The following is an 11406-nucleotide window of genomic DNA, read 5'->3' as shown; positions in this document are numbered from 1 at the left end:
GAGCTCCAACAGGACCGGGTTTAGAGCTCCAACAGGACCAGGTTTAGAGCTCCAACAGAACCGGGTTTAGAGCTCCTAACAGGACCGGTTGCGGTTACCATGGAGACCAGCTGCGATGAGTAGTTATTAGACGAGAATAGATGTGAGGAGTTTGATTTCCATCAGCAGGAAATATGAGCTGCTGATTGGTCGGGATGAACTCTGTCAGGGAAAATGAATCAACTTTATATTTTCTGCACATAAATGTATCCGTTTGAGGACGCTCAGTTTTATGAACCGTGAGCTAAATAATAAACAATCTATAAAAACAAACATTCTTCTTTGGCTTGTTTTGTTCCACCCAGTAATCTGTGGTCATGTGACCTCCTCCACCAATCAAAGGCTTCGCTCCGTGGCGCCCTGCTGATTGAAACCATCAGGTCTGATTACAGAGAGTCTAAAATGACTTCAGTAACTTTCAGACATTAGATTAATTAGATTGATTAGATTAACACCTGGTGGCATGAGCTTTAAGCCCCGCCCCCTCCATCCATTAAACAGAAGGTCATGTGACACTGATAGTGGGCGGGGCTTAAACTCTCAGCAGTAAACAGACAGACAGCCAACACTCAGAGACTGAAATCCATCCAGAGGTTCAGGAGATATTTTGCTAACAGACTGATCAGAGCAGATCTGAGCTCCAGCTGTAACGCTGCAGGGCCTCCAGCAGGGGGCGCCGTCCTGCAGACATTCCTCAGGTCCTTTAAAGATCAACCTCAGAGTTCAGGATTTTAGCTCAGAGACGGCCTCCATCTTCCTCCCTGTCTGTGGGGGAGGACCTGGACCTGGACCGGGACCGGCTGGGACCGGATCTGGACCCGGTTCTAAAGCCAGCTGAGAGTGTTTTCTGAAAACACGTCTCCATGGTGACGAGGCTGAGAGCTGAGAGAGATTAGCTGCAGCTGTTGCCACGGTAACGGTCACGCATCTCAGCCGAAGGTACGACATCCACAGCCGGTGCTGTCAGTCACTGTTGCCATGGTGATCGTCTGAGGCCACGCTCCATCACATCCTTACCTTCTGACTTGTTCCTTCTGAACGCTGATGACCCGATTCTGAAGACCTCCTGAATCCTCAAACCGCCACAGCTAACGGACCTCAGCAGAGGTCAGCTGAGGTTGCTGTGGTGGCAGCTGCGGCGGGCGGGCGACATGGCGGGCGGCATGCAGAGAAACAAAGGAGGAGCCGGGAAGAGTTTGGGTTTTTATTGGAGCCGGAGCAGCGGTCCTCCAGCGCTCAGAGGCACGACACTGATGGAAATAAGACTTTTACACACATTAAAACCAACAATCTGTGCTGAAGTTGGCTCGTCGTCCCGTTCAAAGAGCAGGAACCACAGAAGAAGAAACTCAAACTTCTTTCTCTTTGGTGTTTAAAGGAGCCGGGACGGGTTCAGATTTGAGGGCCTGTGCTAATCAGCAGTTAGCATGCTGCGCTCGTTAATGCTAACATTATTTACAGCAGGATGTCGGAGACAAGCTGAAGGCAAAATAAAGCTGGAAATATAGAAAACTATGATTATAAAATATACTTTTACATCAAACAGTGATAGTTCTACAGATTGTCTTTGGCTAAACACTACTGACACACAGAAAGGTCAGAGGTCATTCAGAGACCAACGAGCCCAGAGGTGCAGCGGTTCTGCCTGAACACAGAACCCCGGTGTCTCCTGACCAAGGCGACTGAAGGGGCTCGTTTCAGGCGGCGCCGGTCCAAACCAGCAGCTGGTGAACCGTCAGACCAGGCTGGTTCGGAACAGGCGGGTCGGACCAGGCGGGTCGGACCAGGCTGGTTCGGAACAGGCGGGTCGGACCAGGCGGGTCGGACCAGGTTGGTTCGGACCAGGCGGGTCGGACCAGGCGGGTCGGACCAGGCGGAACCAAGTGACTGTTAAAGACGTGCTGCCACGTCGGCTCAGGATGTGAGCAGAGCGGATCAGGTCGGTTCTGATCCTGACCCGTCTGCAGACCCAACAAAGAGGGAGGTTCTGCTGGATCAGCTCTCGCTCGCAGCTGGGGGAGAACATTCAGCTCTGAAGGAAACTCGGACCTTTCTGGTTCCGTCTCATAGGATCCAGAACTTCTTCTGATTCCTCCAGATAAGAAAATAAACGGATACCTTCCAGGAATCACACGACAACATTTAACCTGATGAATATTTGTCACGTTGGTTCCAGTCGGCTCCTCGCAGAACCTTCTGGACAGATAATACTCCATCTCCGGTCCAGATCCAGGTTCTGATGGGTCAGGACGGAGCGCAGCCTCCGTTTGGATGGATTTTAAACCGGGTCGTGTTCAGAGATCCGGCACCACCTCAGGTAAACATTTGGAACCAAGAAGAGAGAAGAAACATGATGGACCCTCTCCTTCTGCCGGCTCCGCTCAGCGTGTCAGAACCTTTTGGATCTGAGCAGAACCACTCTCAGGTTCCTTCATCAGAGATCGTTCCTGATGAAGGACACTTCATCACTTAAGGCCGTAACAGCGGTGAACATTCAGGACAGCCAATCAGAGGGCAGATCTGCAGGGGTCAGCGGGGTCAAGGACCTGCCGGATCACCTGAGTCTTCCTCACACAAACGTCCCCCTGAGGTGCTGCCGTCACCAACCTGAACACAACTTCAGGCTTTTCCTTGAAACTCTGAGCTGCTCTTCATCGGTGCTTCTCCACACTTTCAGACACGAGGATTTCAGGAACCTGCTGGTTTGGAGATGACTCCAGGCTGTTCTGACAAAATGCAAATCTTAAAGGCCAAGACCTCTTGAACTGCTAACTCAGCAGACAGGATGAAATTAGTCTGCAGCTGTTTTATTTAGTTTAAAGTTTAAAAAAGTAAATCCGGATCCTACAAAATTCGGCTTGAACTGTGAAGTGTTTGAGAGTTTCTGTTAATTCTCCCAGCGCCTCATTTATTTACACGTCGGCTCAGCAGCGATGACTAACGAGGAGCAACGCTGCATCCCGGAGGTGCAGAAACCAACATGTCCAACAGTTTCTGAGTCTGAGACAGTCTCTGAAGTTTCAAACAGGAAAACAACGGCCGTCCGAGGAGAGGACTCTCCATCCCTCCTTCCAGGCTGTCAGCTTGTTCTTAGATCTTCCAGACTTTAACGAGAACGTCCTGCAGGACAAGAAGACGAAGGTCCAGATTCCAAAAGGTTGCAGGAGAACGTATTGCTCAGGTTTACATGTCTGATGACCTGCTTGTTCCACGGGTTGAATGGACCTAAAATAACCTGTAAATTAATCTTATACGAGCTAACTTTGAATAATTTGATACGTTTTGTAAGGACCGATGTCAGGAATGTCAAATGAACGGGATTTATTAATCAAAGTGGACTAATGAGAGCAGCTTTTATCTGATCTGTCTGATGACACAGATTTAAACCCTCCCATCTGTTTCATTAATAAACTTCATTAGATTTAAAGTTTGAGGTAAATGAGGGACGTTTGCTCACAAACATGCAAGATTTCAGCAGGAATTTCCTGCTGAAGCTGTAATCTGTTGGTCTTCATACAAATTAGCATCTTATGAATGTCAGTAAACTAGTATGAGGGGCTATTCAGGGCATAATTCACAAACTGTACATGAATTTTACTTTTCACATTTGTACTTTTCTTCTCTCCCATTTATAATCCCAAGTTAGGAATGTCTTCATGTGTGAAGAGAATATGACATGTTTGTTTAGGAATACATGAATGAATGAATGTTTGTGGGTGAAGAGTCTGTATTTTAAAGAAAAACATGGCTGTTTGTAGCAGAGCGTGTTTAGATGTTAGAGTGATGAACTTTAACATCATAAATGACCCGTTTTAATTGAACTGGATCTGTCTCTAACTTTGGTTCTGTAGACTGACCTCAGTAATCATCCTGAACCTGTAAAGGATCTGGACCTTGGTGATCAGACGGTGGTAACCGATAACAGCGGGCTCGGACACAGCTGACTGTCGCTCTCCACCCGGGTCCCGTGCGTCAGCAGCTCCTCCACCGTCGTCCAATCGTCGAGCAGCTTGCTGTTCCTCAGGCGGTTCTGCTTCATGTGGCTCAGCTCCAACACGGTCTGAGACGACGCCGGTCCCTGACCTCCCCCCATCTGGTCCTCTCCTCCACCTCTCCTTTCTCGGTGTTGCCGTGACAACGCCATCTGACGCCTCCTTTCTGTCCGACTCCAGTATCGCCCCGCCCACCGTCCGTCCTCCCCTTCCTCGTCTCCTTCCCTTGCCCCCTCCCCTTCATCCGTCGTGACCTCACTGCGCTCCCTGGCCAATCGGTACGCTCGGGCTCTGAGCAGCTGGTTTCTGACAGACTTCTGGTTGGACAGTCTGGACCGGGGGGACGTTGGAGATCGAGGACTACACTGCGGGGCTCCCAGAGTGCTGTATAAAGGAACACAGGAACCTTTCGGTGTCTCCGTGTGACTCCCGAGAGTCTGAAAGCCTCTCCAGTCCGAGATGCCACTGGAGGCCGATCCAGGACTCTTCGAGAGGGAGTCCTCCTCCCTGCTCCGGTTGGTCAGATTGGGTCTGTCCATGCTCAGGTGTCCCGCAGGGTGGCCGTTGCTGGGATAACTGGCCCGGCTCCTCGGTCCCATGGCGTCACCGGTCGGACTGGGCTGGCCGTTCTGGTGTGTGTTTCTCAGAGTGTTCGGGTCCGCCATGTTGGGGTGACTCGCCCTGCGGGGCCTCTGGCTCTCGCTCAGGTCTGTTATTGTTCGACTCCTCCCTGGAGCCTCCATCATCCTGCCTCCGCCCTGCTGCTGCTCCAACCACAGCGCCCTCCGCTGGCAAGGCTCAGTGCGACAACCTGCAGATAAAACAAGGACCAACCTTAAAGCAGAAAGCCAACCCGACGCCTGGAAACAGGAAATTTAACGTGTTAGTCCATATCCACGGACCGATGGAAGAAGAACGGTGTGACACTGAATTTAGATTTTACTTCTTGCCCTCAGAACTTAACCCTACCCTCACATTTGACTCATTCACACCAAGGAGGACAAAACAATGGAGGAGTAGGACTACGACGTAGGTGGAGGCTGAAGAGGGCCTTTAGTTGCACAACTTGAAGTATTACCAGAATTATGCAAGAAACTAAAATAAATGTTTTCTCTGTCTGAAGACAACATTTGGAAGGTTTAGTTTGACGTTGTTTCAATGTTTGGCATCGTTGCAGAATAAAAATGTGCCATTTGTTGATTTCTGGACCAAACTGAATGATGTTTTGGGCCATTTTGAAGCTCCAACAAAGACTTGGTTTCGACCAGCAGAGGAGAGACACTGTCTGGACTACTGGGTAACAGTTTGCAACAAGCTACAGGAGTTAGCATGTCAGCAGGTGAAATACATGCAGCAGGCTTGCTAACGAGGATAAGAACCAGTTAGGACTTAAACTATCGACCCAACTCTGATTCCCAACTTGAAGACTTCAAAGAGATTTCTGTTTTGAGACGAGCTTTAAAAGCCTCACAGGTTCAGGCCTGCGGTCCTGAATCTAACCCTGCTGATTCTTTTTAAAATGGGTGCAGTTATTGTGTTTGTTTGTGAACGTTTTCGTACCGACGGATGGTGACGGTGGCGAGCGGTGGCGTGGTAAGGTGGGGCTCCTCTCAGCTCGGTGGAAGTGAACTGTCGTGGTCGTGCTGTTACCCACTGAGCAGTGGGACGCCTGTGGTGCTCCAGAGTGGATCACTGGCGTCGTCTCGGGGATGGACTCCAAGTCCCAGCGTCCTCTTTGCTCCCGAGGGGAGTGGCCTGAGCGGAGGTGGGGCGTTTGGCGGTGGTTGTGGCCCCCGTGAATCTTGTGCAGCCGTCGGTGCTCCCCGGTGCTGACGCTGTGGAAGCCGGAGTCGCTGGGTTCAGAGGAGATCAGGGACTCAGAGGAAGAGGAGGAGCCTCTGGAGGAAGGGGTGTGGCCTGGCAGAGAAGACATGGCGTCTGTCTCTGCTTCGGAGAGCGCCACCCTGTGGTGTGGGCTGTCTGGTCCACAGCCCAACCCGCTGTCCAGCTCGCTGAGGGGAAGGTATCCGAGAGGACGCTCAGACCTCCAAGCAGGACGATAGTCGGACTGAAGAGACAGAGACAGTTTGAGCTGGAGAACACACAATGTTCTAAATCAACATGAATACTGAGGAACCCAGACTTCCTGAATGACTAAAAACTACATCTACTCAACCAGAAGCCACCGCCTGACAACAAACTCATCACCACTTTCAGTTCCTGCAGCCCACAAGGTCTGAGATGAACTGTCCTTCCTGACAACAGATGGTCATTAACCTGCTGAGACCCAAGAACGCAGGGTCAACGTCATGTCAGACACATTTAGGCAACTTTTCTCTCAGGAAACTACAAAGACACAAATATTCTGTTAAAACTCCCTCAAACTTATTTTGTGACAGGCTCCATGCAGCTTATACCACAGAGACTCATGTGACTGATGGTCATGTCCCTTTCCTGTCCAGCAGCAGGCTGTACGAGTTGCCAAGCGGACAAACCAAGCCCCCACTCTGGTCTGCCGCTCCTGGCCCCCTCTGTTGTTGCTGTTTTCCTGTCCTGAGATGAGTTACCTTTCCATGCAGGTCGCCTCGCTGCCTGGTGTCCCTGACCGCCTCCATCTTAAAGTGGGAGGTCTCTGTCCTGCTCTGAGGACTGGACGGGGTGGGACAATGAGCTACGTGTGGAGGTCTGCTGGGACTCACAGTTTGGGTCAAACCTCTGAAAGTATCTACACATCAACTTTGTGTGCTAATGCTAAGCTAAACGACTGTAGCTGCGTGCACCGCCACTTCCTGTCCATCATGGCGGAATGATTATCTCCACCTGCTGGGCTGCAGAGTAAAACTACACACTCTGCTGAGGTCCCAGCGCCTCAGCGCACACAGACACACAAACCATGCTGGGGCCTGAACACGGATTCACAGCGAGGGGACAATAAAGAGTCCATCTACCAGTCGGTGGAAAGTCTTCGGCTTCAGCTCTTCTCCTCTGTAGCAGCCAATCAGACAGCTCTCTGAGTTCGGCTGGTAGGGCATCATTTCCGGACCCTGGAACAGAAACCCAGTTCAGAACCGACAACAGAACCACACATCCCAGGGAACTGAGGAACCAATGAAAGTAAAAGCACCTGGTAGTCCAGTCTGTCCAGGTGGTCTAAGCTGTAGGAGACGCTGGGCAGGTAGCTGTTCCCCGGGTGCTGGCTGCTCGCTGGCGTGGGGAGGTAGCCGTTGGGTGGATAGACGTCCGGTGACATCATCATGTGGCCGTCGGCAGGGTACAGGTCAGGTGACGCAGTCATGTGACCATAATAAGTCCTGTGAAGTCAGAACCAGGAGAAACAGTTCCAGTCTTCATGTATGATCATAGCAGCTGCAGCTCATTAATATTCATGAAAACAAACCTAACGTATCTCTGAATATTCTCCTGATTCATCTTCCATTCCAAAACCTCCTTACGTATCAGAACTTTTATTTAATCTACAACTTCCTCAGCTTTACAGAACGTAGACGCCTGAAACAAACTTTCCTCCTAAAGTTTACCCCACTCTCGGCTTATTTTAGTTCACCCATCGTTCTTGCATCTCCTCTCACAGCAACTCAAAACTTCTTTCATGTTTCCATCATGGCCGCTCTCATAGATCCTGTGAAAATTCAGACTTTTTATTTAATATGAGTTTTCAGACTGGTAGAGGCTTACATTCTGTTTTTTTCTTACTCTACACACTAAATTTGTATTTTAGTCCAATGTTTTTGATTAACTTTCCTCCTGTGAGGTTCTTCTCGTGTTTCTGGAACCTCCATGATGGTAACAGAGACACAGGAAGTGTTCCACCTCGCTGTGCAGACTGTAGAGCGACCGGTCTCTGGTTGTTGATGTTCCAATGACTGACTGATAGCTGCATGTTTTCATTTTACATTAAAGCTTCAGCCCAACAATCAGTCAGTGATAATATCCCCATCAGGCGGGCCCAACAGAACCCTCGGTACCTACCCTGCACCGTAGACGTCCCCCTGGTCTTCCTCTCCGTCCATCAGCCCCATGGCCCTCAGGGCCTCCCATTGCCTCTCTGTTGAGACGTTGCACTCGATCGCACAGTGGGACCGCCTCCTCCTGTGGCCACGCCCACTTTTCCCATCCACCTGCACGGTGATCGACTGACCATACTCGTCCACAAAGTGCAGCTCTTCCCGGTGTCGGTGATGGGAAGGCTCGTGAGTCTTTGCCTGCAGAGAGAGCAACAAGAAGCAAACATAAATCTGCGTGTGCAGACCTGTGATGGGTGCATTTCTACATCATTTATGTCTTTGGAAAGATTTAGCTCGGTACAGAGGTGGCAGTCAAAATGCTCTTTGGAAAAGTAGGAGTTTGGCCTCCAATACTAGGTTTGTCGGTTCTTTTGATTTAAATTTTTGGCATGCCTGACTGCAGTTGAATTACATAACGTGGCATATGATTCACGCGGTTTTTATGTAAAAAGATAAAACTGAGTCATTCTGCATAAGTTGGACTCCAGGTTTGTGCTTCCCTGCACGGAGGTGTAATTAGAGCAACCAGCTGCTGCTGCGTTGGAATAAAAGCCTGGATACAACGATGAAACAACTGTATGCTGTGTTCAGGATGGGAAACTCATCCAACACACTTCGTTTGGGTCAGATACATCTGTGGAATGAAGAAAATACATCCTGAAGAAAACAAACGTGAAGCACAGTGGTGGAGAGCTGATGGTCCGGGCCTCAAAGGGTCCCATACTTGTTGTAAAAACTGATTATTTAGATTTATTTTATTTGCTTAGTTTAACAAGCATTGAAGCACCTTTATTACTTTTCATTCGGTCTGTTTTTATCACGTCTTTTAATTCACAGCTTAAAAAACAACAAAAATAAATTATATCAAACTGTGTCGACAAAACGTGTCTCTATCAGCAACAATGGCTGTTTGGTGCTATGACTTCTGGTTTTTGTAACTTTTATACTTTTAAAAATATTTATCTTTACTAACAGTTTTTCTTCCTATAAAATAAATAAAGATGTTTACTCCAAAAACATTGTTTTTTAAATTTACTTCATACTTCTGCTGATATTACTGTTAATGCTCGGTCTACTGATGCTAACGTTAGTTAAAAGTTAACATTTTGCTAAATTTAGCTCACCTTTTTTAATTAGCATCTTGCTACTTTCAGCTTACATTTAGCCTTTTAGCTGTGCTAGCATCTTGCTACTTTCAGCTTTTCATTCAGAAGTCATCGTTCAGAAAATGCTTTTTCATCTGTAGTTGTTGTTCGGCTCATCTCTCCCATTAACTCTAAATGGAAATCTGTGACCTGGAGTCTGAGACGCGAGCGTGTCACCATTCTGTCAGCCGGGGACAGAAGAGGACGGCCCACTCCCTCTGTACGCCTGCCCAGGCCTCGCTGTGATGGTGGCTGCTTGTGCTGGAACGTCACATGAGAGCTAAGATGCAGCTGGATGTAGGTCAGAATTCAGCACAGCATCACCCGGGACCTGGAGGCTTTTCACTGGGTGTACAGACACACACACACACACACACACACACACACACTGCTGCACGGAACAAAGCACGGACACATTAACCCTGAGAGCCGGAGAGGCCGTCAGAGGGACTTTGACAGTAACACAGAGCGATGTTGTTGATGATGCTGTGACTTTCCCATCTCACCAAATGTGACACCTTTCTTTCTCAGCACAAAATCTCAGTCAGCACGCAGGAAAAGTGTCAGAAGCACAAAGTTTGCCAGAATCCTCCCGACTGCTGCTCCACACGTCCCAATAACAACTTCCACTCGCACAGCCTCTCAGCTGAGTTTACAGATTATTCATCGGAAGCTCTCAAACAACACGTATTACACAAGTCAGCGTATGAATCAGCAAACACCGTCAGTGTTGGACATCGCAGATTTAACTTCGTGTCGTTCAGAAAAGGTTGCAGGAAGTCTGATCTGAACTAGGGTCAGTGGAACTCTGAACCCAACGAGTCCAGTTTGTCCAACATTCATCAACAGCTGCTGATCTTCACCCTGAAGGTCAGACCGTGCAGTGCTCAGACTCTACAGGCCTCAGTCAGCAGGTCAAAGGTCAAAGGTTAAAGCCTCTTCTCTCTAAAAACAACATGGCAGCTCGGCTTGAAGGAACCACAAGACTTCTGGAGCAGAACCAGACCAGAGGACAGCTGTTTACCCAGAATGCACTGCAGTTGTCAGCACGGCGGTGGAGGGCTGATGATTTGGGACCTGGCTCCTCCGGTGGTCCTGATGGAGGAAAGCCAAGAACGGACAGGAGGGTCAGCGACTCCAACCCCTCCAGGCTGAGGTTCTTCAGAGCCGGAGAACCGCAGGAACCCAGGTTCTCTCCGCTCAGGTCAAGCTCATTTCCAGACAAACATCCCTTCCCTCTTCCTGCTGAGGTTTAGTGTTTTCTGTCTGTCCTGTTGCATAAAGCAGTCACACTGAGCCGTTACACAACAGACTCACAACAACAAACCTTTATTAAAGCAGCCATCAGGCCGACGTTCAGCATGGAAACAGCTTTAATTCTCTGCATGAGCAAACAGGAGCGAGTTCTCCTCCGAGCAGAGGTGCTGAAGGACAGCTGAATTAACGCTCCTCCTCTGTCAGATTCACAGACGCTCAGCGGTGTGATCGGTGTAAAGTGGAGAGTGACTCATGCTGTCTTTTGTAACGTGAACACAAAGAGTTTCAGCTTCGCTGAAATAAATGGAAGAAACCCTGGAATATCGGGACGCACGGATTAAAGGCTTCAGGTGGAACACAGTGACGGTGCAGAGACCGCCGGGTGCTCTGAGCCGTCGGCTCTGCATGCACCACCACCCATTTATGTCAAACTGTCCGTCTCCATCCCGTCTCTGCTGTCCTCAGATCAACAGCCTGTCCTCCTCAGTCAGTCCTCCTGCAACCCTGCAGCTGAGAAAACTGTGAGGACCTCTCTGGTGTCTGACAAAATGAGAAGATGATTCCTTCACATCAAACATCAGCTTCATCTGTTAGAAGCTGCTAAAGTTTATTTCTGAGGTTTTACTGAACATCTGGAGCTCCTCCAGCTGAGGAGCTCCAGATGTTCAGTAAAACATCTCATCAGGACGCCTCCGTCATCCAACCGTCATCTAACCATCATCCAACCATCATCCAACGTCATCCAACCGTCATCCAACCGTCATCCAACCGTCATCTAACCGTCATCCAACCATCATCCAACCTTCATCCAACCGTCATCCAACCGTCATCCAACCATCATCCAACCATCATCCAACATCAATTTATCCATGCTACATCCATCCATCCATCCGTCCATCAATCTATCCATGCTACACCCATCCATCCACCATCAATCTATCCATGCTACAT

General features: G+C 49.1%; 1 protein-coding gene across 2 annotated transcripts; it reads right to left on the bottom strand.

Annotated features, from left to right (window-relative positions):
* Positions 1 to 1224: 1224 nt before the first annotated feature.
* On the bottom strand, positions 1225 to 10109 carry LOC108250839. Of its 2 annotated transcripts, XM_025002752.2 has the most exons (6): positions 8019 to 10109; positions 7156 to 7342; positions 6980 to 7075; positions 5592 to 6099; positions 3897 to 4842; positions 1225 to 3159 (listed from the first exon to the last, which is right to left on the bottom strand). In XM_025002752.2, the coding sequence occupies exons 1-5, from the start codon at positions 8066 to 8068 to the stop codon at positions 3941 to 3943; spliced, it is 1743 nt and encodes a 580-aa protein (XP_024858520.1). In that variant the 5' UTR covers positions 8069 to 10109; the 3' UTR covers positions 1225 to 3159; positions 3897 to 3940. The 2 variants fall into 2 exon arrangements, with proteins under 2 accessions (XP_024858520.1, XP_017296391.1); XM_017440902.3 differs by having other exon boundaries at positions 1225 to 4842.
* Positions 10110 to 11406: the final 1297 nt, after the last annotated feature.

Source organism: Kryptolebias marmoratus, linkage group LG8 (assembly GCF_001649575.2).
Source record: "Kryptolebias marmoratus isolate JLee-2015 linkage group LG8, ASM164957v2, whole genome shotgun sequence".
In the NCBI taxonomy this organism is placed as follows: domain Eukaryota; kingdom Metazoa; phylum Chordata; class Actinopteri; order Cyprinodontiformes; family Rivulidae; genus Kryptolebias; species Kryptolebias marmoratus.
This window is presented reverse-complemented; position numbering and strand designations above follow the sequence as displayed.